The 25,037-nt window shown below is 41.8% G+C and overlaps 1 protein-coding gene across 1 annotated transcript; it reads left to right on the top strand.

Annotated features, from left to right (window-relative positions):
• Window positions 1-16,797: 16,797 nt before the first annotated feature.
• Window positions 16,798-18,464, top strand: LOC129732605 (probable cytochrome P450 6a14). The gene is made up of 2 exons (XM_055693607.1): window positions 16,798-17,886; window positions 17,949-18,464. Exons 1-2 carry the CDS (start codon window positions 16,824-16,826, stop codon window positions 18,362-18,364), a joined length of 1,479 nt encoding a protein of 492 aa, XP_055549582.1. The 5' UTR covers window positions 16,798-16,823; the 3' UTR covers window positions 18,365-18,464.
• The last annotated feature ends 6,573 nt before the right edge of the window (window positions 18,465-25,037 follow it).

A 25,037-nucleotide genomic window follows, 5' to 3' on the forward strand; every position in this document is an offset into this window, starting at 1 on the left:
TTGACACGGCACAAATACAATTCAATGTTTAACGGCGCCAATTATATCTGGTAGCTTACTTTCTAAAGTATCTTAATAACTAAAAGCAAATTTTTTATCCTCGCTGCCGACTACGAGCTGAAACTAAATCTAACTTAAGCTAGAATGTTTTGCATGAAAAGCACTGAATAGTTGTTTGATGGTTTTCCATCGCCATAGGTAAGCAGCATATTGAATATGTTCCGCTGCTGGGCCAAGATATTACGGACTGGCATATTGGGTTGTCTCCCTCGGGGCCTGAGAGTATCGTGCGGGTCTAGTTGCTGTTTCCGGATCCGGGGTCTTAACGTGTTCTTGTCGTTTGGTTGGATGTAGGCGGAAGGGGATAGGACTAAACTGGGGCGTGGATGGATTTCAGGAAAACGTATATAAGGGACATGTAGGATAGGTCACGGCTCGCCAAGACATCACGAACAGGAACAGCCGGCTGCCTACCTTCGGCCTGCTGGGAAGCTACTAATCTAGACCTGGCGTCACGGTGTACAGGGCATGACCAAACAACGTGCTCTATGTCGTGATAACCTTCACCACAGGCACAGATACCACTCTCCCCGAGCCCAACACGACGGAGATGCGCGTCAAATCTATAGTGATTGGACATAAGCCGGGACATCACGCAAATGAAATCCCGACCTACATCCAACCCCTTGAACCACGGGTTCGTCGATACCTTGGGGATTATGGAATGTAACCACCTTCCCAGTTTCCCCTTGGTCCAAGAATTTTGCCAACTGATGATCGTATTCTGACGTACAAATGCGAAAAATTCATTAAAGGCAATTGCTCTTTCATAAATATCACCGTTTGTTGCGCCCACCTTAGCCAAAAAGTCCGCTTTCTCATTACCCGGTATCGAGCAGTGAGAAGGGACCCACGCTAAGGTAATCTGAGTAGATTTTTCGGATAAAGCACTCAGATGTTCCCGTATTTTCCCCAGGAAATACGGAGAGTGCTTAACATCTTTCATCGATCGGAGAGCCTCAATGGAACTGAGACTGTCCGTAAAGATGAAATAATGGTCCGTGGGCATTTTTTCGATAATCCCTAGGGTGTACTGAATTGCAGCTAATTCTGCGACGTAAACAGAAGCAGGATTATCGAGCTTATGGGAGACGGTTAAATTGTTATTGAAGATACCGAAGCCAGTGGACCCATCAAGAAGTGATCCGTCAGTGTAGTACATATTGTCGCAGTTGATGTTGCGATATTTATTGGAAAAAATTTTGGGGATCTGCTGCACGCGTAAATGATCCGGGATTCCACGAGTTTCTTCTATCATGGATGTATCGAAAAACACAGTAGAATCAGAAGTATTTGATAAGTCGACACGATTTGGAATATTCGAAGAAGGGTTAATATTTTGGGACATGTGATTGAAATACAATGTCATAAAACGGGTTTGAGAATTAAGTTCGATTAACCTTTCAAAATTTTCAATCACGGGACGGTTCAAGACCTCACATTTGATAAGAATACGAGAAGACAGGCTCCAGAAGCGGGTTTTCAATGGTAGTACTCCAGCTAAGATCTCCAAACTCATCGTATGGGTCGATTGCATGCAACCTAAGGTGATACGCAAACAACGATATTGTATTCGCTCCAGTTTGATCAAATGTGTGTTTGCTGCGGAGCGGAAGCAGAAACACCCGTATTCAATAACAGACAATATCGTTGTTTGGTAAAGCCTTATAAGGTCTCCTGGGTGGGCTCCCCACCATTGTCCGGTTATTGTACGAAGAAAATTCACTCTTTGTTGACATTTTTTCATCAGATACCTCACGTGACAACCCCAGGTGCCTTTAGAGTCGAACCAGATACCAAGATATTTGTGTAGCAAAACCTGAGAAATCGTTTTACCCATTAATTGTGTTTGAAGCTGAGCAGGTTCATGCTTCCTAGAAAAAACTACTATCTCAGTCTTCTCCGGAGAGAATTCGATACCTAGCTGTAAAGCCCAAGCAGACAAATTGTCCAAGGTATCTTGCAATGATCCTTGCAAATCGGCAGCTTTGGCTCCTGTAACAGAGATTACACTGTCGTCTGCAAGTTGTCTTATCGTGCATGAATTTGCCAGACATTCGTCGATGTCATTTACATAAAAGTTGTAAAGAAGGGGGCTTAAACATGAGCCCTGGGGAAGCCCCATGTAGCTAATGCGAAAAGTTGCCAAATCGCCGTGCGTAAAATGCATGTGCTTTTCGGACAACAAATTGTGCAAAAAATTGTTCAAAATTGGAGAAAATCCTTGTCGGTGAAGTTTACCCGAAAGAATGTCAATAGAAACGGAATCAAAAGCCCCCTTAATGTCCAAGAACGCAGACGCCATTTGTTCTTTGCGAGCATACGCCAGCTGAATATCTGTTGAAAGCAACGCAAGACAATCATTCGTCCCTTTGGCACGGCGGAAGCCAAATTGAGTATCTGATAGTAGACCATTTGATTCGACCCAATGGTCTAAACGACGGAGTATCATTTTTTCCATCAATTTCCGGATACAGGATAGCATTGCAATCGGCCTATAAGAGTTGTGATCAGAAGCTGGTTTCCCTGGTTTTTGGATGGCGATCACCTTCACTTACCTCCAATCCTGCGGTACAATATTTTGCTCCAGGAACTTATTGAACAAGTTCAACAAGCGCCTCTTGGCATTGCCGGGTAGATTCTTCAACAAGTTGAATTTGATTCTATCTAACCCAGGCGCGTTATTGTTACAGGACAGGAGGGCAACTGAAAATTCTGCCATCGTAAAAGGTGATTCAATCGCGTCGTGGCCCGGAGACGCATCGCGAACAATATTTTGCTCAGGAACAGAGTCCGGACATACTTTCCTGGCAAAATCAAATATCCACCTACTTGAAGACTCCTCGCTTTCGTTGACCGTTACGCGATTCCGCATTCTTCGGGCTGTGTTCCAAAGAGTGCTCATTGATGTCTCCCTCGACGTCTCGTTTACGAACCAACGCCAATATCCGCGTTTCTTTGCCTTAGTCAAGCTTTTAAACTTGGTATCAAGCTCCGAATAACGTTTCAAGTCGTCGGCATCGTCTGTATCCCGGAAGGTCAGATACGCGTCGGATCTTTGCGTGTAGACATCGGAGCACTCTTGGTCCCACCACGGAGTGGGAGGCCGTTCTTTGATCGTTACGCCGGGATATTTCTTCGTTTGGGCTTGCAACGCGGCGTCGAGAATCAAGCCCGCGAGGAGGTTGTATTCTTCAAGTGGTGGATGATGTTGAATCGACTCGACCGCTTTTGAAATCATTTCCTCGTATAACTTCCAATCGACATTCCGTGTGAGGTCATACGGAATGTCAATTTGTCGCATGCGAGTTGACCCGTTATTAATTGAAATAAGAATAGGCAAATGGTCGCTACCGTGAGGATCAAGGATTACCTTCCATGTGCAATCCAACCGTAGCGACGTCGAACATAAGGATAGATCCAAAGCGCTTGGGCGCGCTGGAGGTTTCGGGATACGTGTCATTTCACCGTTGTTTAAAATAGTCATGTCAAAGTCATCGCAAAGGTTATAGATTAAAGAGGAGCGGTTATCATTGTAGGGGGAACCCCAAGCCACACCATGAGAGTTGAAGTCTCCCAAAATCAAACGTGGCGAGGGAAGAAGTTCTATTAAATCAAAGAGCAGCCGTTGCCCAACCTGTGCTCTGGGAGGAATATATATTGAGGCAATACAAAGCTCTTTACCTTGTATTGTCATTTGACATGCGACAACTTCGATGCCTGGAATCGAGGGGAGGTTAATACGATAGAAAGAATAGCACTTTTTAATCCCTAAAAGTACTCCTCCATATGGGGTGTCTCGATCAAGGCGAACAATATTAAAATCATGGAAGTTGAGATCAATATTTGAAGTAAGCCAAGTTTCACAAAGGGAAAATGCATCGCATTTGTTTTTATTTATCAAAACTTTAAATGAATCCATTTTTGGTAAAATACTTCTACAATTCCACTGTAAGACAGAGATAGAATCCTTCATATACGCAGTTGAATTAGGCATCGAAGGATACAATCGCTGCAAGGAGGGGCCATTGGGCAGTCAACTGCTTCAAAAATGATCTAACTGTTGGGAGGAATGCTGTAAGAAAAATTTTAATTGGATCGGGTACATTGAAATTTTCAGAAATCCAGTCCACAATGTCAGAAAATTTCACTAATCCAGAGTTTGTTTCATCAACTGGATGTGCAAAAGGAACAACTGGGGTTTTAGATGTTCCTGGCAGTGCTGGGAACTCCTTCTGGGACTTTAAATTTGCAAGCCCAGGAGGAGTTTGCTTCGGTTTTTCCGCAGCACTGTTTGGTTTGTTCGTACTTTTCATTACACTTTGGGAAATCTTAGGACCTTTACGGGGAAGTTTAGGAGAAGAAACATTTTTCCTCTTCCTAGACTCCCCAGGATTGGCATAAGATGTTCCCGCTGATGAATCGTCAGAATCGGTTTCATCAGAGGGCAACAGATCAAAGGGGTTCGATGTTATGGTAGAAGTGGTCACGGTCTTCTTCAGCATCTCAGCGTAAAAACGCTTTGAATGCTCCTTAAGTGACCGCTTGATTTTATCTCTGCGCTGCATGTACACCGGGAATGTGGAGAGCTCATGCTGGTTTTCCCCGCAGTGAATACATTTTTCAGCATTAACACTGCAAGAATCTTCCGCATGAGTCTCCCCACACTTGCTACATCGTGCCTTATTGCAGCAGTAGGCGGCTGTGTGGCCTAGCTGCTTGCAATTGGTGCAATTCATAACACGGGGTACATACAATCGCACAGGCAGACGAACCCGGTCGATCGAGACGTGGCTAGGGAGTGCAGATCCGGCAAACGTAACGCGAAACGAGTCTGACGGAGTGTAAACTTTTTTACCGCCGACGAGAGACATGGACCGCAATTGCTTACAATCCAAAATCTTCGCCTGTGTTTCGGTATTTTTGAAGCAACCGGTTGCGCTTTTTAGGATACACTCGACAGACAGACTCGAATCGGTTATGACACCGTCGATCTCCACGTCTCGTGCGGGTATGTAGACGCGATACTCGCGTGTGAAGAGCTCAGAGCAAGCGATAGCATTGGCCTGTGCCAGATCACTGACCACGACACGGAGCTTGTTAGGTCGGACCTTGGAAATTTCGGTCACGGCCTTGTACCCCTTCGTCAGGTCTTTAGCAATTTGCAGTATGTTTAAACGCTTTGAGTTCACTCCTGCCTTTGGACGAAAATAAACAGTATAGCTGCCCTGTTGAGATCCGTCCGGGTAAAACCTGGGGCGAGGGGGGACTGGAGAATGAACAGGAGAGGGGGTAACAGAAGGGTCAGGGTCAGGGGGGCTCGGGGATGGTGGCACGGGAGGCGAGGGATCTATATCCATTGCGCTAAATGTAGCGCACTAGCGCACTAGCGCCGACAAGAACACGTACCTCTTTACTTCTTCCTTCCAGCAGTGGTTGTCCGATCGTTCGAAGCTGCACCCAAAGCAGCCAGCAGCACCAGTACAGCAGCACCAATACAGCCACCAGCAGTGAGCCGGGTGTGAGATCACTCAGCACAGCGACACGACTCGACTGTCAAATGATGGCCTTGAATTAGAAAGATCTATTCACTGTGCACAGATCAAAACTGCAGCTGGTATTTTGCACCAATACAGCCAAAGTTGCGAGCCGGGTACAGAACGTAGCGACACAACTCACAATCTAGTTGGCCTTTAGCGCGAATAATACACTCTTTTGTTTGGCTATTCGTACACACGGACCGGATTGTAATAGAACGACCACTTTGAACGTCCGTTTCTGTCGAGTGTTCGACGCGGAATGAATTATTGATTATATGTAATTGATTGTTTACTGAAATCGATTTGCTCTTGTTTTGATTTGCCGAATGTTCAATTCTATATCTGTATAAACGATTGTTTAAAGTGTGGTTACACGGCCAACTTGAGCTCATACTGGAACCAGCTGGAGTGACGAGCATCGACATTGCAACGCTGTAGGTATTTGCGTGATGTTATGAATCGGGCACCAAGCGTTGCACAGTGGGGTCACTTAGAAAAAAGGCGGTCAAAAGTCTTTTCTCACTTTTCTTACATTTTTTGGTTTCGTGTCTTCGAAAGAGTTGTTCAAAATACTGATTAGAGTTTTCCGACATTTTCATTTATTTGTTTATTAACCCTCTGATGCCCAATTTTTTTTTTTGCTTGAAAAATTGCTAGCCGCTTTGTTTTGTGATCCGTAACACATGTCTGACAATAAGAAAGAAACAATTTTATGTCCCATTTATGTGGTTTGTCTAGCATATATTGTTTCAAAAAGGTCCAATATCTTTCTGGAAAGGGTATAGATTCATTCAAATAGTTGAAGTTTTCTAATGGATTGTTCAACTGTTTGAATTTATCAGGTAAGGGTGCGTATTAAAAACAAATGGAAGACTTAGGTAGTACAAGTTTTTTGTCTTGTTAATGATTTCTTGGGATGCGCCTAACTTCGACTCAAAAATTTATGACTCTAAAATTGTACAACGCGATGGCCGAGCTTTTTGCTCAACATTTTTTGGGGCACTATCGTCACTATCAAAATCATCCAAAATATCACAGTCCAGGTCCGTATCACTGTTAGGCTGCATCATCATCTGTTGGTCAGACAACGATAAAAGTTTCGATCGCTGTCGTCGTTTCATGACTGAACAAGAAACAGATCAAAAACCATGCTTTGACATCAGCGAAAATTTTTCAAGTCAGCAGTGCCCAAAACCGCCTTTAAACGGTCTTCGCTATTTGTTAATGATTCAGTACTTTATAGTTGAATAGAAACAAAACTTATACAAACCTGAAATATAAAGCAATTGAATAGCCACTAATAATTATTATGGTTGGTTAATGACTGGACCAAAGGCGCATAACAGTTGCCACTAGTGAACCTCAGCCTTCCAGCTACCGTACCCCTACCTTCTCGTGGTACCAACTGATGTGCGAGTAACCAGTGGAAAGATCGGGTAACCAACCCTGGTGGGACTGCTGGTCGCATGCCGACAGGGGGCGGGGCTTCCTTTCTCGGAAGGGAGTTTCCTGGAATCGAAACCAACAGAAGCGTTCTAAGTAACGCAGTGTCCTTCTCAAGTCCTGGTAGTGCCCGGGACTCTTAACAACGGCACTACGATGGCTCTCCTGCGACATAGTGGGGTTGGTCGCTGGCCTTGCAAGCCCGCACCATTAAAAAACAACAGCAACGAACGCAATAACGTTAAGTACGGACCGGAACAATCGGCTAGGACCTAGGCAACGAAAACGGACTAACGATTGGATTCTCGGAACATGGAACTGCCTATCTCTCAACTTCCTAGGAAGTACCCGCGTGCTTTCCGAGGAATTGAAGACCCGCAAGTTCAATATCGTAGCGCTGCAGGAGGTATGCTGGAAGGGGACGATGGTGCGTACGAACAGGGATGGTCACACCATCTACCAGAGTTGTGGAAGCACACATGAGCTGGGAACAGCTTTTATAGTGATGGGAGAGATGCAGAAGCGGGTGATCGGGTGGTGGCCAATCAGCCTTAGAATGTGCAGGTTGAGGATCAAAGGCCGTTTCATCAACATTAGTATTATCAACGTGCATAGCCCACACCTCGGAAGTACCGATGACGACAAGGACGAATTCTACGCGCAGTTGGAGAGTGAATATGACCGCTGCCCAAAACATGATGTCAAGATCATCATCGGGGATTACAACGCTCAGGTTGGCCAGGAGGAGGAGTACAGACCGGTGATTGGACGATTCAGTGCACACCAGCTGACGAATGAAAATGGCCTCAGACTAATCGACTTCGCCACCTCCAAGAACATGGCCATACGTAGCACCTTTTTTCAGCATAGCCTCCACCATAGACTCACCTGGAGATCACCGAATTTAACAGAAACACAAATCGACCACGTTTTGATAGATGGTCGGCACTTCTCGGACATTATCGATGTCAAATCACATCGAGGCGCTAACATCGATTCGGATCACTACCTAGTGATGGTTAAGATACGCCAAAAACTGTCCGTTGTGAATAACATACGGTACCGTCGCCCGTCACGGTATAATCTCGCGCGACTGAAGCAACACGACATCGCAACACAGTACGCGTCATCGCTCGAAGCTGCACTGCCAGAAGAGGGAGAGCTTGAAGAAGCCCCTCTAGGGGATCGCTGGAATGCCGTGAAAACAGCTATCAGCAGTGCTGCGGAGAAAGTCCTGGGACACGTGCAACCGAATCGACGTAACGAGTGGTTTGACGAAGAATGTCGGCAGATTTTGGACGAGAAGAACGCAGCGCGGGCAACAATGCTGCGTAGAGCCACCCGTCAGAATGTGGAGCGATATAGACTGAAACGGAGGCAGCAAGTCCAACTCTTCAAGGAAAAAAAGCGTCGCCAGGAAGAGGAGGAATGTGAAGAACTCGAGCAGCTGCACCGCACACACGAAACACGAAAGTTCTACCAAAAACTCAACGGATCCCGCAGAGGCTTTGTCCCACGAGCCGAAATGTGTAGGGATAAGAATAGAGGCATTTTGATGGATGATCGTGAGGTGATCAAAAGGTGGAAGCAGCACTACGATGAACACCTGAATGGCGTGCAAGCAGGAGACCACAACAGGAGCGGAGAAGACGTGGTCGGTGCAACGAACGACGAAGATGTGCCACCCCCCACAATAAGCGAAGTTAAGAACAACAAAGCGGCCGGAAAAGACGGCATCGGAGCTGAGCTTATTAAGATGGGCCCTGACAAACTGGCTAGCTCGCTGCATCGGCTGATCGTCGAGATCTGGGAAACAGAACAGCTATCGGAGGAGTGGAAAGAAGGGGTTATCTGCCCCATATACAAAAAGGGCGACAAACTAGACTGCGAGAGCTATCGAGCGATCACAGTCCTGAATGCCGCCTACAAAGTGTTTTCCCAGGTCATCTTCCAACGCCTGTCACCATTAGCCAGCAGGTTTGTAGGAAGCTATCAGGCCGGCTTCATGGAAGGACGGTCTACAACTGACCAAATCTTTCCACTGCGGCAGATCCTCCAAAGTGCCGTGAGTTTAGAGTCCCTACACACCATCTTTTCGTCGATTTTAAAGCCGCATACGATTCAATAAACCGACAAGAGCTATGGAAAATTCTAGACGAAAACGGCTTCCCGGGGAAGCTGACAAGACTGATTAAGGCTACGATGGAGGATGTGAAGTGTTGTGTGAGAATTTCGGGTGGAACGTCGGACCCATTCGAGTCTCACAGAGGGCTCCGACAAGGTGATGGTCTCTCCTGCTTATTGTTTAACGTCGCGCTAGAGGGTGTTATGAGACGAGCGGGGATGGACATGCGGGGCACGATTTTCAACAGATCAGGTCAATTTATTTGCTTTGCGGATGACGTGGATATTGTCGGCAGAAAATTTGAGACGGTGGCAGACCAGTATACCCGACTGAAACGTGAAGCAGATAGGATCGGACTGAAGATTAATACGTCAAAAACTAAGTATATGCTTGCAGGTGGGTCCGAGCACGACAGGGCACGCCTAGGCAATACGGTAACAATCGACGGGGATGAGTTCGAGGTGGTCGACGAGTTTGTGCACCTCGGCTCTCTGGTAACTGAGAATAACGATACCAGCCGGGAGATAAGGAGACGTATTATCAGTGGAAGTCGTGCCTACTATGGGCTCCATAAAAAACTACGGTCGCATAATCTGAGTCTTCGCACCAAGTGTATCCTGTACAAAACGCTAATAAGACCGGTCGTTCTCTACGGGCATGAGACGTGGACGATGCTCGAGGAGGACTTGCGAGCACTCGGAGTTTTTGAACGTCGGGTGCTAAGAACCATCTTGCAGGACGGAGCAGGAGAACGGAGTGTGGAGGCGTAGGATGAACCACGAGCTTGCGCGCCTCTACGGTGAACCCAGTATTCAGAAAGTGGCTCAAGCGGGAAGGATACGCTGGATAGGCCATGTAGCTAGAATGCCGGATAGCTACCCTGCAAAATTGGTGTTCGCTTCAAATCCGGCGGGAACGAGAAAGCGAGGAGCGCAACGAGCGAGATGGGTGGAACAGATGGAGCACGATATGCAAAGTACCGAGTGCCCGCGGAACTGGAGGCAGGCAGCCATGGACCGAGTGAATTGGCGGAACCACGTTATGCAGGCCATGTCTTAGGACGTACGGCCATCTAAGTGAGTAAGTAAGTAAGTAAGTAAGTAAGTAAGTAATCATTTTAAATCAAATTTCTCTATAATAATCTTTTTATTTGAAATATCACCGCAGGGTAAAGCGCAAAATACATAATTACTTTTCCCGATTTGGTCATTTATGCAAATTTAAAGTTTAATGGTTGCTATCGTGCGATTCAGATGATCATGAAACCGCATATAAACATAGAGAAAAGTGATGTCAGTTCATTTTATGAGAAAAAAGTATGAACAGAGATTTTGATGAAGAGATATTAGGTTTCCGATGAAGGTCGTCTAAAGGCAGTACTGGGTACTATCACAATTATGAGATTAACTTTTTTTAAGAGATATTCAATTTCTGTGTTCTGCGAACTGTAGTGCTATCGATTTCATGAAACTTTGCTCAAGACACAAAATTCTTGGGTCTTATTTCTGAAGAGATATAACGGTTTTTCCTAAAAGATTGCCTTTTAACTAGTTTTTTAACTTGAATTATATCCTAACTACTTCTGATCTACTTGATATGTTCTGGAAAGTTTTAGATAATAACAAAATACAAATTTTCTTGAAAAGAAAGTTAATTCTGTTGAACCAACTACGAGATAGAGCGATTTTATGGTAAAATTATGCTAATTTTTAATATTAAATTATATGACTTAACGTCCTTTGTTTTGGCAAGTTTCGAGGAAAAAGTACACTTATTTTCAGAATCCAGTGCAGGAACAAATATTTGAAGAGTTGTTTCCAGTATGTAGTTAATATTCAATATGCAACATTAAACATAAGTTTCGAACTTTCTATTTGTAGTGTGGCCTGTGTACTTGTGCGTCTGCTGATGACCTCGGTCCCAAGAATAAATTGCGTGAGGTACCAAAGACCAAAAAAGTACAGTTGGTTTTCCCAACCGCAATAAAGTTGTTGAAAACTGATAAATTATCCAATTCAGATGAATCTGAATTGGAAGACTGTGAAACAGATCTGTGATTGAATATGTTTTGAAGTAAAGAATCAATATTAATCATCGTTTTGAATTCAGTTTTTGTCCGATTCAAGAACAGTTTTTTTATTTGGCTTCAAAACAAAATGGCGTCAAAAAAACATCGTGAATATCCGATTTCTCGAAAATTCAAAACGGCGCTACTCTTGCCCCTTAAGGCTAAATGTGTTCAAGCTCGGGGGAATTTGTTTTTGCGTCAAAATATATGAAAAAATCATGCATAGAAGCCAAGACAAAAGAAAAAGCAAAATTTTGTTGCATTGAGTTATTTAAAAGTGAATGTTGATTATAGCCAGAACGTTTGTTCGGAGAAGTTTCAAAAATGCTCTTTCAATGTACAAAGATGGTTGATCAATGCACCAATGAGTGAGATAGAAAATTAACTTTTTAATCGAGTGAGAAAGATGCAAGGTGTCTCGACCAAATTTAACGTTATCTTTGCCTAAGATATCATGTTTCTATGTCCTACACATTACATAAAGTTTTTTTATGAGAAGGCATTAAAAATCACAATTTTCGTTATAACTTTTTGCCCAGATTTTTCCGAATTTTTTAAACATTCTACTAAATTATCAGCCATCCGAAAATGCAATTGTTTTCTGAACATTGTTATATTTTTTCTACCAAAATCAAAAAGTTATTCGACATATATGTAAATATGCTTAGTTTTACATCACTTACAAAAATCTCCATATCTCATCCCTCCGGTAAGATATCAAGGAGCTTTTATCATGTAAATTTACGTCTTAAATCCCACTTTGCAGTGAAAGTTTAAATTTTTGACCGATTTTTTGGAAGGAAGGTTTTGTCAGTAAGTTATGAACAAAATTCACTTATTTGCGATATTTAATGGACTCTCTGAGTCAAATAACTGAATGCAATGCTGAACTAAACCATGCAAAATATTCAAAAATAACAAAAATAAAAAATAACAGAAAAATCTGGAAATCGAACAGAATTAAAAAAAAATACAAGAAGTGTTTTTATAGCCTGCAAAAGACATTTTTTCATAATTCACGTTTTAACAACCTGTAAACAAATCGAAATGTTCTACAAAAATCCTGTAGGCGACAGTATCCTATAATTCCGGGTTGAGCACCTTGACGTTTGCAACATCGATTTTTTGCGACACCCTAATGTCCGTTCTCTCGTCACAGGATTTTGTATTCTGATAGCTCTTCTGGTATAGTCGCTGCGGTGTCAACACATTCCTTGTTGGTCTTCTTCTTGTCCAACGAATTGATTGCGCTTTCTTGCGCTTCCTCCGGATGACTTAAAAATACACCCTGTCACGCTGTGGCGCTATTATAACTTATGCCGTCCAATATCACATTTCATCAAAGATATTCTGCCGTCAATCTTGGAAGCTCAAATTAATATCATTAGTCATATTAACATTTAACTAGGTTATTATTAACTTTTTCTAAATGATTCCCGTTTATGATTACAGTGGCCATTTCATTTGGAAATTACCCCCTCCACATGTTCTGGAGCTTTGGGCGTGGTCGCGTCGGGACTGATTTCACTAAAACTATCTCACTCCAAATGGACTGCCAGTCATTTACTTTTCTGTCATACACTTGTTTGCACTTTTCCTCTTCGATTTTTTTTACAGTGTATATTTTTCCAAGTAGAGAAACCAATTTTTTGAGGCTTGTTCATTGACAGTCTTTAAGTGAAAATTGAAGTTTTTGAGATACAATCTTCCAAGAATTCCATCTTTCAAAACTGATACAGATCCTCCCCAAGATGAAAGCAAATGGGTCCACCTCAATTGTGCAAGAGAAAGTTCTATTCTTTGTTGAAAATCCTTATTCGCTTTTATTTGTGGTTACAAACGCAAACTGTCTAGAAATAAACTGACGCATTATCTTTAATAAAAGGATTCCCGAAAACATAATTTTTTGAGGCGGTAGTGTTTCCAGAGATGTTAATTTTTCACTTAATAACTTATATTGTACTTTTGGGCAAATGAGGAACATTTCGCAATTTGATAATTCTATTGTGCGTTTTTCCTAAGAAAACTTTACAAGATAAACACATTCCATCCCGAGGTTAACAAAACTCGTATAATCGCATTTAAAAAAAGTTCTAAGTATCTAAGTTTTTTGTTTGTGTTTGAATAAAAAAAAAACTCTTTAGCGACAGTGCCCAATCGTCCAGAAACCGAATTTGAGGGAAAATAGATCCAAATTTCCCCTCAAATACGGTTTCTGGACCATTGTGCGCTGTCTCTAAAAAGATTTTTTTTTGATTGCTGAGATGCTCAATAGCAATATTCTAGAGAAAAACTTTCTTTTACGAAGTTGTTACAAAGCGCCTATAGAAAAATTATCAAAGCTTTGGGTCACCCAAATTTTCGATAAAATCAGGTGTCTGACTTTTTATCTTTGTGGATAAAAACAAATTGTTCTACAATGTTATAGCTCCATTAATTTTTAGCAACTTGGTAGCAAACAGTTTTTTTCTATCTTTGAAAATAACCGATTCAGATTGAAAAAAACACATTTTTCGCTTTAACTTTTAACTTCAATTTTCACATTAAAACTGTCTTTGAACAGCTTTTAGGGTTTTTAAAGAGAACCAATTTGCAATGTTAATCACGTGAATATTTCAATTCTACTCAAAGTTTTTATTGATTTTCATAAAAAAGCCATTCACATTTGACTCTATATATGGAGAAATTTTTAAAAATATGTTTTTTCATATTTGAGCAAACATAATTTGAAAATGCTGCAAAAATTGGAACAATTTTAAACTGTTTTCATATCAAGTGAAAATTGCAATGAAAAAAAAAATAGTGAAAAATGTGTTTTAACAATCTAAATCGGTTACTTTTAGAGATAGGAAGAATCTTTTCTAAAAACTTGCTTAAATTTAACGGAGCTATAACATTGTAGAACAACTTTTGCTTCTATTTACAAAAAAAAGAATGTTAGATACTTGATTTCATTGAAAGTTTCGAGAGTAATTTTTCAATAGCCACTTTTTATATGTAACAACTTTGTAGGAAAAACATTTTCTCTAAAATATTGCTATTAAGCTTTAGATCCAACTTTCCCCCCAAATTTGGTTTCCGGGCGCATCTCGTGTTGCCAAATATGCTATTTTTGCGTTTGATAAATAAAATGGCGTATTTCGGTGAATAAGTATACTCTGACTATAAATTTGTCGAATTCGTTACACTGCTACAAATGAAAAAAAAAAATGCAAGAACTTCTGAAGTGACCTAGTGTAGGTTGTAGGTCTTGTTGAGTGTAACATTCGCTCATACTATAAATTTTCCAAACACCCCCAAAATCTGAAGTTATGGTCGAAATACGATTTTTCGGACCTCAGCGCATATAATATTTTTTAACTCAGTCATTCATCAACCGATTTTCAATATTGAGGCATTTTTAGAAAGTTGACAAATAGAGCTTTCAAAATATATACAGGTTTTTACTAATATCAATAAAATATGTTGAGTTACTTGAGTTCAAATCTTATTTTTTAGATATTTTCACGCAATTTTTCAATTTAATTTGAAATTTGCCGTCTATTTTTGTAATTTTTGTGCCAAAGAATAAGAGAAATCTTGACCCAAAGTGTTAATATTTGTTTGGATATCCAAAACTTTTTTATGATTTGGTATTTTTAAGTTCTATCCAAAACATCACAGAGAAAGGTTTATTTTGATTGTCGAAGTTTATTCTAAGAAAAGATTTTTTAATCTCAAAGTTATTAATTGTCCAATATAGGAGCTTACCTTTCAATTATTGTCAGCAAACAACTTAAAGTTTCCCAGTTTCGGTGAAACTTGCTAGTTTTCTTTTGATTATATTTCTAAAAAAAACTCCCGCTGCTGCTGACACAAAACGCATCGTGGCAAATCCGAACAAAATTACTCACTAACTTCAGGACGTGTTCGGCAATGCTATGCAGTCCGCCGGTTGGTCCGTCTGCTGTGGAACGGTGCGATTGAATGAATTGCCTGCAGAGCCTTGCTGCACTTAAACCAACTACCAGAAATGGCCAGAAATGAAACCTATCAGAACGAAACTATTAGCGCTCTCACGGTTTAACCAATCCGTTTCCGATCATCTACAAAATTTCTCGTTGTAGTTAGGACTTTAATCTAAGCATCCAATTAGATTAGTTTGCGATGAATTAAACTATCTTTTCAGAAATCAATTTAAATTATTTTTCAGAAGCAGTGTTGTCAATTGTTGATTTACATACATCAATTATTCCATAATGTGCTATCTATCTTCAATAGAACATTTTTTATAGTTTGTCGTAAAATAGAAGAAACAAATTATTTCTGCTTCAGATTTCTGTTTCAACTTTTATCGATTTGTTTATCATTATCTTCGTTATTAGCATCGAGTTCATCTTTTTTTTTTTTTTATTTTCCATTGATAATGTATGTGGTGCTTCAGAGGGATTTTTTTTGAGCAGAAGTACAATGTTCTTGGATTCAGTCACTTAAAAGTTCCCGATTTATCCTGGCATTAGTTAATCCCCGCAAATGCAATGGAATCATATTATTTTTTAAGCATCTAGGCTTTTTCGATCTTTCAATAAACAATAAAGGCGATTTATGAGTCCTAAATACGTTCGAGCATGGCATGAAAGTTGTCAATTTTGATCCCGAAGCATTTTCTCTCTCTCTCTCTCTCTCTCTATCTCGAATGAGTTAATGTTTTCATGAAGTCATTCGGAAAGCAAGCCAGATTCAATAAGTAATTGAAAAACTCTTTTTTGAAAGAAACGCTGACAATTTTTTACGCTAGATCTCATCAAGAAACACGTTTTTAAAATATTTTTCTCGTATCTCAGAAACGTGAAAAAATCGAAATGTTTTGTGTGTTGGACTCGAGAGAGATATTTCGAACCGTGATATAAACGACACGTCACTTTAGAAATTAAATTTTGAACTCACATTTAAGCGCATTTCCAACGGTTTTGCTCCGCATATGACTATCTTGTTATTATCTTTCATAACCGCACTCACGGTGCCATCCGGTTCTGTCTATTATTATACGAGTATTGTTTTCTAGGTTTACCTTCACACGCGAATTGGTATGAGTTCAAGTGAATCAACAACAAATATTCTTCGTGAATCGGTGGCTTATATTTAAAAGTAAATATATAATTATGTAAAAAATCCTACTGTTTGTTTTGTTGTATTTTTTTCTCTTCGATATATTTCATTTATACTTATATATTAGATACGCCTGAATCATTCACTGCTTGGATGGATCGCAGTCGACGATCGACACGTGAGTGTGGTGAATTGATCAGTGGTTCTAATGTGTTAGTGATTTTCGAATTGTGTTGCGTTTTAATATATGATTCATCACCAAACGGCTTCGGTAATATCAATCAAAATCGAAATTCACTAACCATTCGACAGCCAACTGACATTCGCAGAGTCACTGCACCAACTAAGACGGGAGAAAACCCTTGGGGTCCCCACCGAGGAATGACCGTTCAGTTTTCAGTGATTCGCCTTATCTGTAGCTGATAAAAAAAAATATATTTATTACCCACCCGAGCTCACATCTACCATTTCAGTTGTCACTCGACTGTCATAGGACGCGATGGATCTCACGCTACTGGTTGCTGCACTGGGGCTTCTGCTGGCCTACGGGTACTATCGTGTGAAAAAAGTGGTGAACTTTTGGGCCGATCGAAATGTACCACATAACCCGATCAGCTTCGGTAAGAGCCCGGAACAAGGGCTTCACATGGGCAAGATGCTACAGAAGCACTACAACCAGTTCAAAGGTCAGTATCCTTTCGCCGGTATGTACTTTCTATTCAAACCACTCGTGCTGGCCATCGATCTGGAGTTGTTGAAGTGCATTTTCGTGAAGGATTTCCAGTACTTCCATGATCGTGGAACGTTTTACAATGAACGAGATGATCCACTATCGGCGCATTTATTCAACTTGGAGGGTAACAAGTGGAAAAATTTGCGCACAAAGCTTTCGCCGACCTTCACCTCGGGCAAGATGAAAATGATGTATCCAGCGATGATTAAAGCCGGCCGGCAGTTCAGTGATTATATGGAGGATAAAATTGCAGTGGAGAGTGAGTTCGAGTTGAAAGATTTACTGGCTAGATTCACGACGGATGTGATAGGGATTTGCGCTTTCGGAATCGAATGCAACTCGATGAAGGACCCGAACGCTCAGTTTCGTCAAATGGGACGACGACATTTCGAAGAACCACGGAATCGGCTGAGAGATTCTGTGTGCATGGGAGCTCCCAAGCTGGCACGGTTTTTGCGTTTGAAGATGATCAATGCGGAGCTGTCGGAATTTTTCATCAACGTGGTACGAGAGACGATCGACTTCCGGGTGAAAAATAATGTTCGAAGAAACGATTTTATGGATTTGTTGATTGCCATGATGAAGGGTGACAATCCGGAGCTGGGATCGCTTACCTTTAATGAAATTGCTGCCCAAGCGTTTGTTTTTTTCGTCGCCGGCTTTGAAACCTCATCGACGACGATGACTTGGGCGTTGTATGAACTTTCCGTCAATCAGGACATTCAGAGCAAAGGCAGACAGTGCGTGGAGGATGTTCTCGAAAAGCATAATGGTGATCTAACCTACGAAGCGATCATGGAAATGACTTATATCGATCAGATTCTGCAAGGTAAGGATAGCTGTTGATTTTCGTTGTCTACTTGAGAATAATTCCTAATTATCTTATTTTAGAGACTCTTAGAAAATATCCCCCTGTACCGGTTCATTTCCGAGTAGTAACTAAAGACTATCGGGTACCCAACACCAGTACGACCCTTTCGGCGGGTACCCGTGTTTTGATCCCGGTGTACGCCGTCCATCATGATCCGGAAATTTTCCCTGATCCGGAACGGTTCGATCCGGATAGATTCACGCCGGAAGCAATCGCCCAACGCCACCCGTACGCTTGGACTCCGTTTGGGGAGGGTCCCCGAATCTGCGTTGGTATGCGCTTCGGCTTGATGCAGGCGCGAATTGGACTGGCTCTGCTGTTGAAGAGCTTCCGCTTCTCCAGCGGACAGAAATCAACCGTACCGCTCGATTTCACCCCGAAAAGTTTCATTTTAAGTCCGGAACAGGGTCTTTGGTTAAAGGTGGATAAAGTTTAAGCACGAATTTCGCGCTATTTTTGATGATTTTACTAGAATTATCTGTAGCAAACGAAACGTTTAATATAGAGAATAAATATTCAGTTATTTGAAATGAAAATTGTACATGTTTTTTCATCAATTGCAAATTTTATTACAGTTGAATCTTGTTTTGCAGGCATGTGAATGTCGCTGACAGAAAAACGTCTAAATTTCTGTAGATGACTATACTGCTGTTCCAAAAAAACATAGTTGTCCAATATTCTACACAAAACTTATGGACAATTATGACCGCACGCTTTTGTTCCTGTGGAACCGTCATTCGCGCACATAACCTATAATTTTACGGTCTGTACCTTCAACGAAATATATGCATGTCAAACGTAGATCATGATTATTTTGTCTCATTTCTTAGCCTTAACCAATTGAGAATAATTTAAATAGGTTATTCTACAATAAATGAAATTTGGAAAAAAAATATCTGTTTGATGCATTGTTAGTTTGCCTACCCTTCAAGGTTTAAAAAATTTCAAAATTTTATATATAACGAAAGCAAAAATCATTCCGAGTCGAACAACCAAGCGCTTCGGTTGTGTTTATCGGTCGTCTCGATATATTCGCAAAAAATAATCGAACAAAAGACATCGCTTGCCCGGTCCGGTCTAACGAGTGCTGTGCAGTGCAAAATAAATCCGCTTGAAGGTCAACCGCTATTGTTTGCTTTGTTGCTGCGTAGCTGCGCCGCCGCTGCTGAACCGAACGTTTCGGTGTTTAGCTGGGTTGAAGACAACCAGAGCTACATAGAGGAAAGTGTAAATCTGCACAGCTGCCGGCTGCCGGCGGCTGCACCCAACGATTGCGTGACCACATTGTCGAAGACAAAGCATCGCTTGAAATCAAAGAAAAGGTACGTGTTTCTTTTCGGTGTTAGGGCGCTAGCCTTAGCACAATGGAAGAGGATACCTCAATCCCCGATCCCCCGACACCGAACCCTCCTGACTCTGTCCCTCCTGCTCCTTTCCCCGCTGTCCACTCTTCAGTTACCCCTCGTGCCAGGCTCTACCTTGACGAAACAGCAGGTTCACGTTTCGTTGTATATTTCCGGCCAAATGCAGGACCTAAGTCGAAATCCCTGAACATTATACAAATTTCGAAAGACCTGACGTCACGCTTCAAGGCCGTGACTGAAATAATCAAGGTTAGACCAAACAAGCTCCGTGTTGTGGTCAATGACCTGAAACAGGCCAACGATATAGCTTGTTTCGAGCTCTTTACTCGGGAGTATCGCGTATACATACCGGCCCGAGACGTGGAGATCGACGGCGTCGTGACCGATCCGAGTCTGTCCGTCGAGTGCCTCTTGTAGGATGCTGTAGGCTGTTTTAAAAACAGCAGCCTTCCTGAGGTTAAAGTATTGGAAGTAAAACAATTGCGATCTGTGTCGCTCGTCGGCGACAAAAAAGTTTACACTCCGTCAGACTCGTTTCGTGTCACGTTCGCCGGGTCTGCATTGCCGAGCCACGTCTTGATCCACCGGGTTCGTCTTTCTGTGCGCTTATTTGTACCCCGTTTAATGAACTGCACCAATTGCAAGCAGTTAGGTCACACAGCCGCCTACTGTTGCAATAAGGCACGGTGCGGTAAGTGTGGAGAGAACCATGCCGACGATTCCTGTAGTGCGAATGCTGAAAAATGTATGCAGCGCAAGGATAAATTAAAACGGTCTCTCAAAGATCGTTCAAAGCGTTCTTACGCTGATATGCTCAAGAAGACCACAACCACTTTTACCATAACAGCGAACCCCTTTGATCTGTTGTCTTCAGATGAAACCGACTCTGACGAACCACTAGAGGGAACTTCTTTTGCCAATCTTGGGGAGTCTAGAAAGAGGAAAAATCTTTCCTCCCCTAAGCTTCCCAGAAAAGGTCCTAAGATTTCCCAAAGTGGAAAGAACAGTACAACCAAAACTAAAGGTGCTACGGAAAAACCGAAGCAAACCCCTCCTGGGCTTGGCAATTTAAAGTCTCAGAAGGAGTTCCCAGCACTTCCAGGAACATCTAAAACCCCAGTTGCTCCTTTTGCCCATCCAGTTGACAAAACAAATGCTGGATTGGTGAATTTTTCTAGTATTGTGGACTGGATTTTCGAAAATTTCAATATACCTGATCCAATTAAAAACTTTCTTACAGCGCTCCTCCCAACAGTCATTTTTGAAGCAGTTGACTGCCCAATGGCCCCTCCTTGCAGCGATCGTATCCTTCTATGGCTAATTCAACTGCTAATTTGAAGGATTCTATCTCTGTTTTACAGTGGAATTGCAGAAGTATTTTACCAAAAATTGATTCATTCAAAGTTTTGATAAATAAAAACAAATGCGATGCATTTTCCCTTTGCGAAACTTGGCTTACTTCGAATACTGATCTTAACTTCCATGGTTTTAATATTATTCGCCTTGATCGAGACACCCCATATAGAGGAGTACTTTTAGGGATTAAAAAGTGCTATTCTTTCTATCGTATTAACCTCCCCTCGATTCCAGGCATCGAAGTTGTCGCATGTCAAATGACAATACAAGGTAAAGAGCTTTGTATTGCCTCAATATATATTCCTCCCAGAGCACAGGTTGGGCAACGGTTGCTCTTTGATTTAATAGAACTTCTTCCCTCGCCACGTTTGATTTTGGGAGACTTCAACTCTCATGGTGTGGCTTGGGGTTCCCCATACAATGATAACCGCTCCTCTTTAATCTATAATCTTTACGATGACTTCGACGTGACTATTTTGAACAACGGTGAAATGACACGTATCCCGAAACCTCCAGCTTCCTCCGGAGGAAGAATACGCGTTCCTTTCTGGCTTGATCATCGACGCTGCGACTCAAGCTCAGACGAAACCGATACCCGGGGTAACGATTAGACAGCGACCTCCCAACAAATGGTGGGACAAAGAGTGCTCTGAACTGTACGCGCGAAGGTCCGCGGCGTATAAGGACTACCGGGAGTACGGCACTGTCAACCTACTTCGAAAGTACGAGGCACTGGGCAGGCAGATGAAGAGCTTAGTAAAGGCGAAAAAACGCGGGTACTGGCGGCGGTTCGTAAACGCGTTGTCGAGGGAAACAGCGATGAGCACTCTTTGGGATACCGCCAGACGCATGCGGAATCGTAACGTTTCGAATGAGTCCGAGGAGTATTCAGATCGCTGGATACTCGATTTCGCCAAAAAGGTCTGTCCGGACTCTGTCCCCGAACAGAAGACCTTTCGCGACGCGTTTTTAGTAGCTACGGAAGAGCCTCCATTTTCGATGTTGGAATTTTCAATGGCTCTCCTCTCGTGCAACAATAAAGCTCCAGGGTTGGATAGAATGAAATTCAACTTGTTGAAGAATCTACCCGACTCTGCAAAAAGACGCTTGTTGAACTTGTTCAACAAGCTCCTTGAGCTAAACATTGTTCCGCACGACTGGAGGGAGGTAAAAGTCATTGCTATTCAAAAACCCGGAAAACCCGCCTCTGATCACAATTCTTATAGGCCGATTGCGATGCTCTCTTGCCTCCGGAAATTAATGGAGAAAATGATCCTCTTACGTTTAGACAGATGGGTCGAAACAAATGGTTTACTCCCAGATACTCAATTTGGCTTTCGCCGGGGCAAAGGAACGAACGATTGCCTAGCGTTGCTTTCTACCGAAATTCAACTCGCCTTTGCTCGAAAAGAGCAAATGGCCTCTGCATTCTTGGACATTAAGGGGGCATTTGACTCTGTCTCTGTAAAAGTTTTAACCGAGAAACTTCATTCGCAGGGACTTTCACCAAATTTGAATAATTGTTTGCTCAATTTGTTGTCAGAAAAGCATATGTATTTCTCACATGGTGATTCGACAACTTCCCGAATTAGTTACATGGGTCTTCTCCAGGGCTCATGAAAAAGCCCTCTCTCAAATAATTTTCACGTCAATGACATCGATGAATGTCTTGCAAATTCATGCACGCTAAGGCAACTTGCAGACGATAGCGTTGTATCCATTACTGGTAGCGAGGCTAGCGATCTGCAAGGACCATTGCAAGATACCTTAGACAATTTGTCTGAATGGGCTCTTAAGCTGGGTATCGAATTCTCTCCGGAGAAAACTGAGCTGGTCGTTTTTTCTAGGAAGCATAACCCAGCTCAGCTGCAGCTCCTACTAACGGGTAAAACGATCTCTCAGGTTTTAGTCGCTAAATATCTCGGGGTCTGGTTCGACTCTAAATGCACCTGGGCTTGTCATATTAGGTATCTGACACAAAAATGTCAACAGAGGATTTATTTTCTTCGTACGATTACCGGAACTTGGTGGGGTGCTCACCCAGGAGACCTTCTAAGGTTATACCAAACAACGATATTGTCAGTTCTTGAGTACGGCTGTTTCTGCTTTCGCTCCGCCGCGAACACGCACATTATAAAATTAGAGAGAATACAATATCGTTGTTTGCGTTTTGCCTTAGGTTGCATGCAGTCGACCCATACGATGAGTCTTGAAGTGCTAGCGGGTATTCTTCCGTTGAAACATCGTTTTTGGAATCTCTCTTACCGGTTGCTAATTCGATGCACAGTTATGAACCCATTAGTAATTGAAAATTTCGAGAGGTTGGTCGACCTTCAATCTCAATCCAGATTTATGACTTTTTATTTTGACTATATGGCTCAAGATATTAATCCTTCTTCATACGATTCCTCCAATGTCACACTTTTTGATACTTCTAATAATGCTATATTCTTCGACACCACCATGAAAGAAGATATCATTGGTATCCCGGATCAATTGCGACCGCAAGAGATCCCTAAGATTTTTTCCAATAAGTTCAAACATGTTAGTTGTGATAAAATGTTTTACACTGACGGATCTAATCTAGATGAGTCCACTGGCTTCGGTGTTTTTCACGAAAGTTTTATCGCCTCCTACAAACTCGATGCTCCTGCTTCCGTGTACGTCGCAGAACTTGCTGCTATTCAGTACTCTCTTGGGATCATCGAAACCCTACCCATAGACCACTACTTCATCTTCACAGACAGTCTCAGTGCCATTGAGACTCTGCGATCGATGAAGACTGTGAAGCACACCCCGTATTTCCTGGGGAAAATACGGCGGTTTTTAAGTGCTTTAACAGATAAGAAATACCGGGTTATCTTAGCGTGGGTCCCTTCTCATTGTTCCATTCCGGGTAACGAAAAGGCTGACTCTTTAGCTAAGGTGGGTGCTATTGATGGCGATATTTATGTAAGACCAATTGCTTATGATGAATTTTATAGCATTTTGCGTCAGAGAACACTCAACAGTTGGCAATTATCATGGAACTCAGATGAACTGGGACGGTGGCTACATTCCATTTTTCCTAAGGTATCGACTAAAGCATGGTTCAAGGGGTTGGATGTAGGTCGGGATTTCATTTGCGTGATGTCCAGACTTATGTCCAATCACTACACGTTAAACACGTATCTCTTTCGTATAGGGCTTGTAGACAGTAATCACTGCGTTTGTGACGATGGCTACCATGACATCGAGCATGTTGTTTGGTCGTGTACCGAATACTGTGGTGTTAGGTCCGAGCTCATTGATTCCCTTCGGGCCCGAGGAAAACAACCGAACGTACCCGTTAGAGACATTCTGGGAAGCGGTGATCTCCAGTACATGACACAGCTGTACGTGTTCATTAAACACGCTGGTATTAAAATATGAAACTCTTCTATCTATTTGTTAGATTACCATTCCCGCTACACGCTGAAAGAAGATGATACACTAAACTGGAGACACTCAAACGAAGACTCGGTATCTTTATGTTCACGCAGACACCTCAGTCCACACTGCTCAAATAGAACATCACTGGTTAGCCATGTACAAATACATAAATCGTATAACTCAATATAGTTAAAATCAAAATTGTAATTCCCCTCCTCTCACCTTGAATCCCCACTAGCTCGTAGTCGGCAGCGAGATATAAAAAATGTGCCTCCCTCTTTTCCCTGCTAATTTAGAATAAAAAAAAATGTACTTGGCTCAGTTAAACATGAACTGTATCGTGCCGTGTCAAATAAACTATTTTAAAACTATTAAAGAGTAAAAAAAGGACCGTTTATAATAATTGCATTTAGTTTGTAGTTGTAAGGGTAGGATTATTTTTTATTATTATCTAATTATAATTATTTTATAATTATTATTAGTGTTGATGTCAACACCTAAAAGGTAATATACATATTAAATTATTTTATTTTTTTTCTGTACTTTAACCTTTTCTAATTATTATATTACTATACGAGATTTGATGATATTCTAAAAATTTTCATTTATCCATAACTTCCACCTCCATCATTCTGGTTCAACCTCAGCCCCTGAATACAATATACTCTTGAGAGCATATCTGCCGCTCATGGCAAGTCCGTCCCAATTGCATTTTTGTCAATTTTGGGTTTATTTATGGAATCAATTCCTTTTTAAATTTACTTTCGATAAAACAAATATTTTTGAATACTTCGTTCTGAGGAACTATGAAAAAAATAGCAAGTCGGTTTGTCCCATAGCAAAAGTGATCGCAAGTCGGACCCATTGAAAAAATCTTCACAATTTAACCCCACAGCCAATAATGATTATGAAAAATGTGATATTTACCACAACTTATGGTCTTCAGGTTTAGAATTGGATGTACCAAGTGATATTCGA

The sequence above is a fragment of the Wyeomyia smithii genome, chromosome 3 (genome assembly GCF_029784165.1).
Source record: "Wyeomyia smithii strain HCP4-BCI-WySm-NY-G18 chromosome 3, ASM2978416v1, whole genome shotgun sequence".
Classification (NCBI taxonomy): domain Eukaryota; kingdom Metazoa; phylum Arthropoda; class Insecta; order Diptera; family Culicidae; genus Wyeomyia; species Wyeomyia smithii.

Excerpts from the sequence above, each read along its gene's own strand:
- LOC129732605 (XM_055693607.1), top strand. The coding sequence starts at position 16,824 with ATGGATCTCACGCTACTGGTTGCTGCACTGGGGCTTCTGCTGGCCTAC. Across the intron at positions 17,887-17,948 it reads TATCGATCAGATTCTGCAAG|AGACTCTTAGAAAATATCCC; the intron begins GTAAGGATAGCT and ends ATCTTATTTTAG.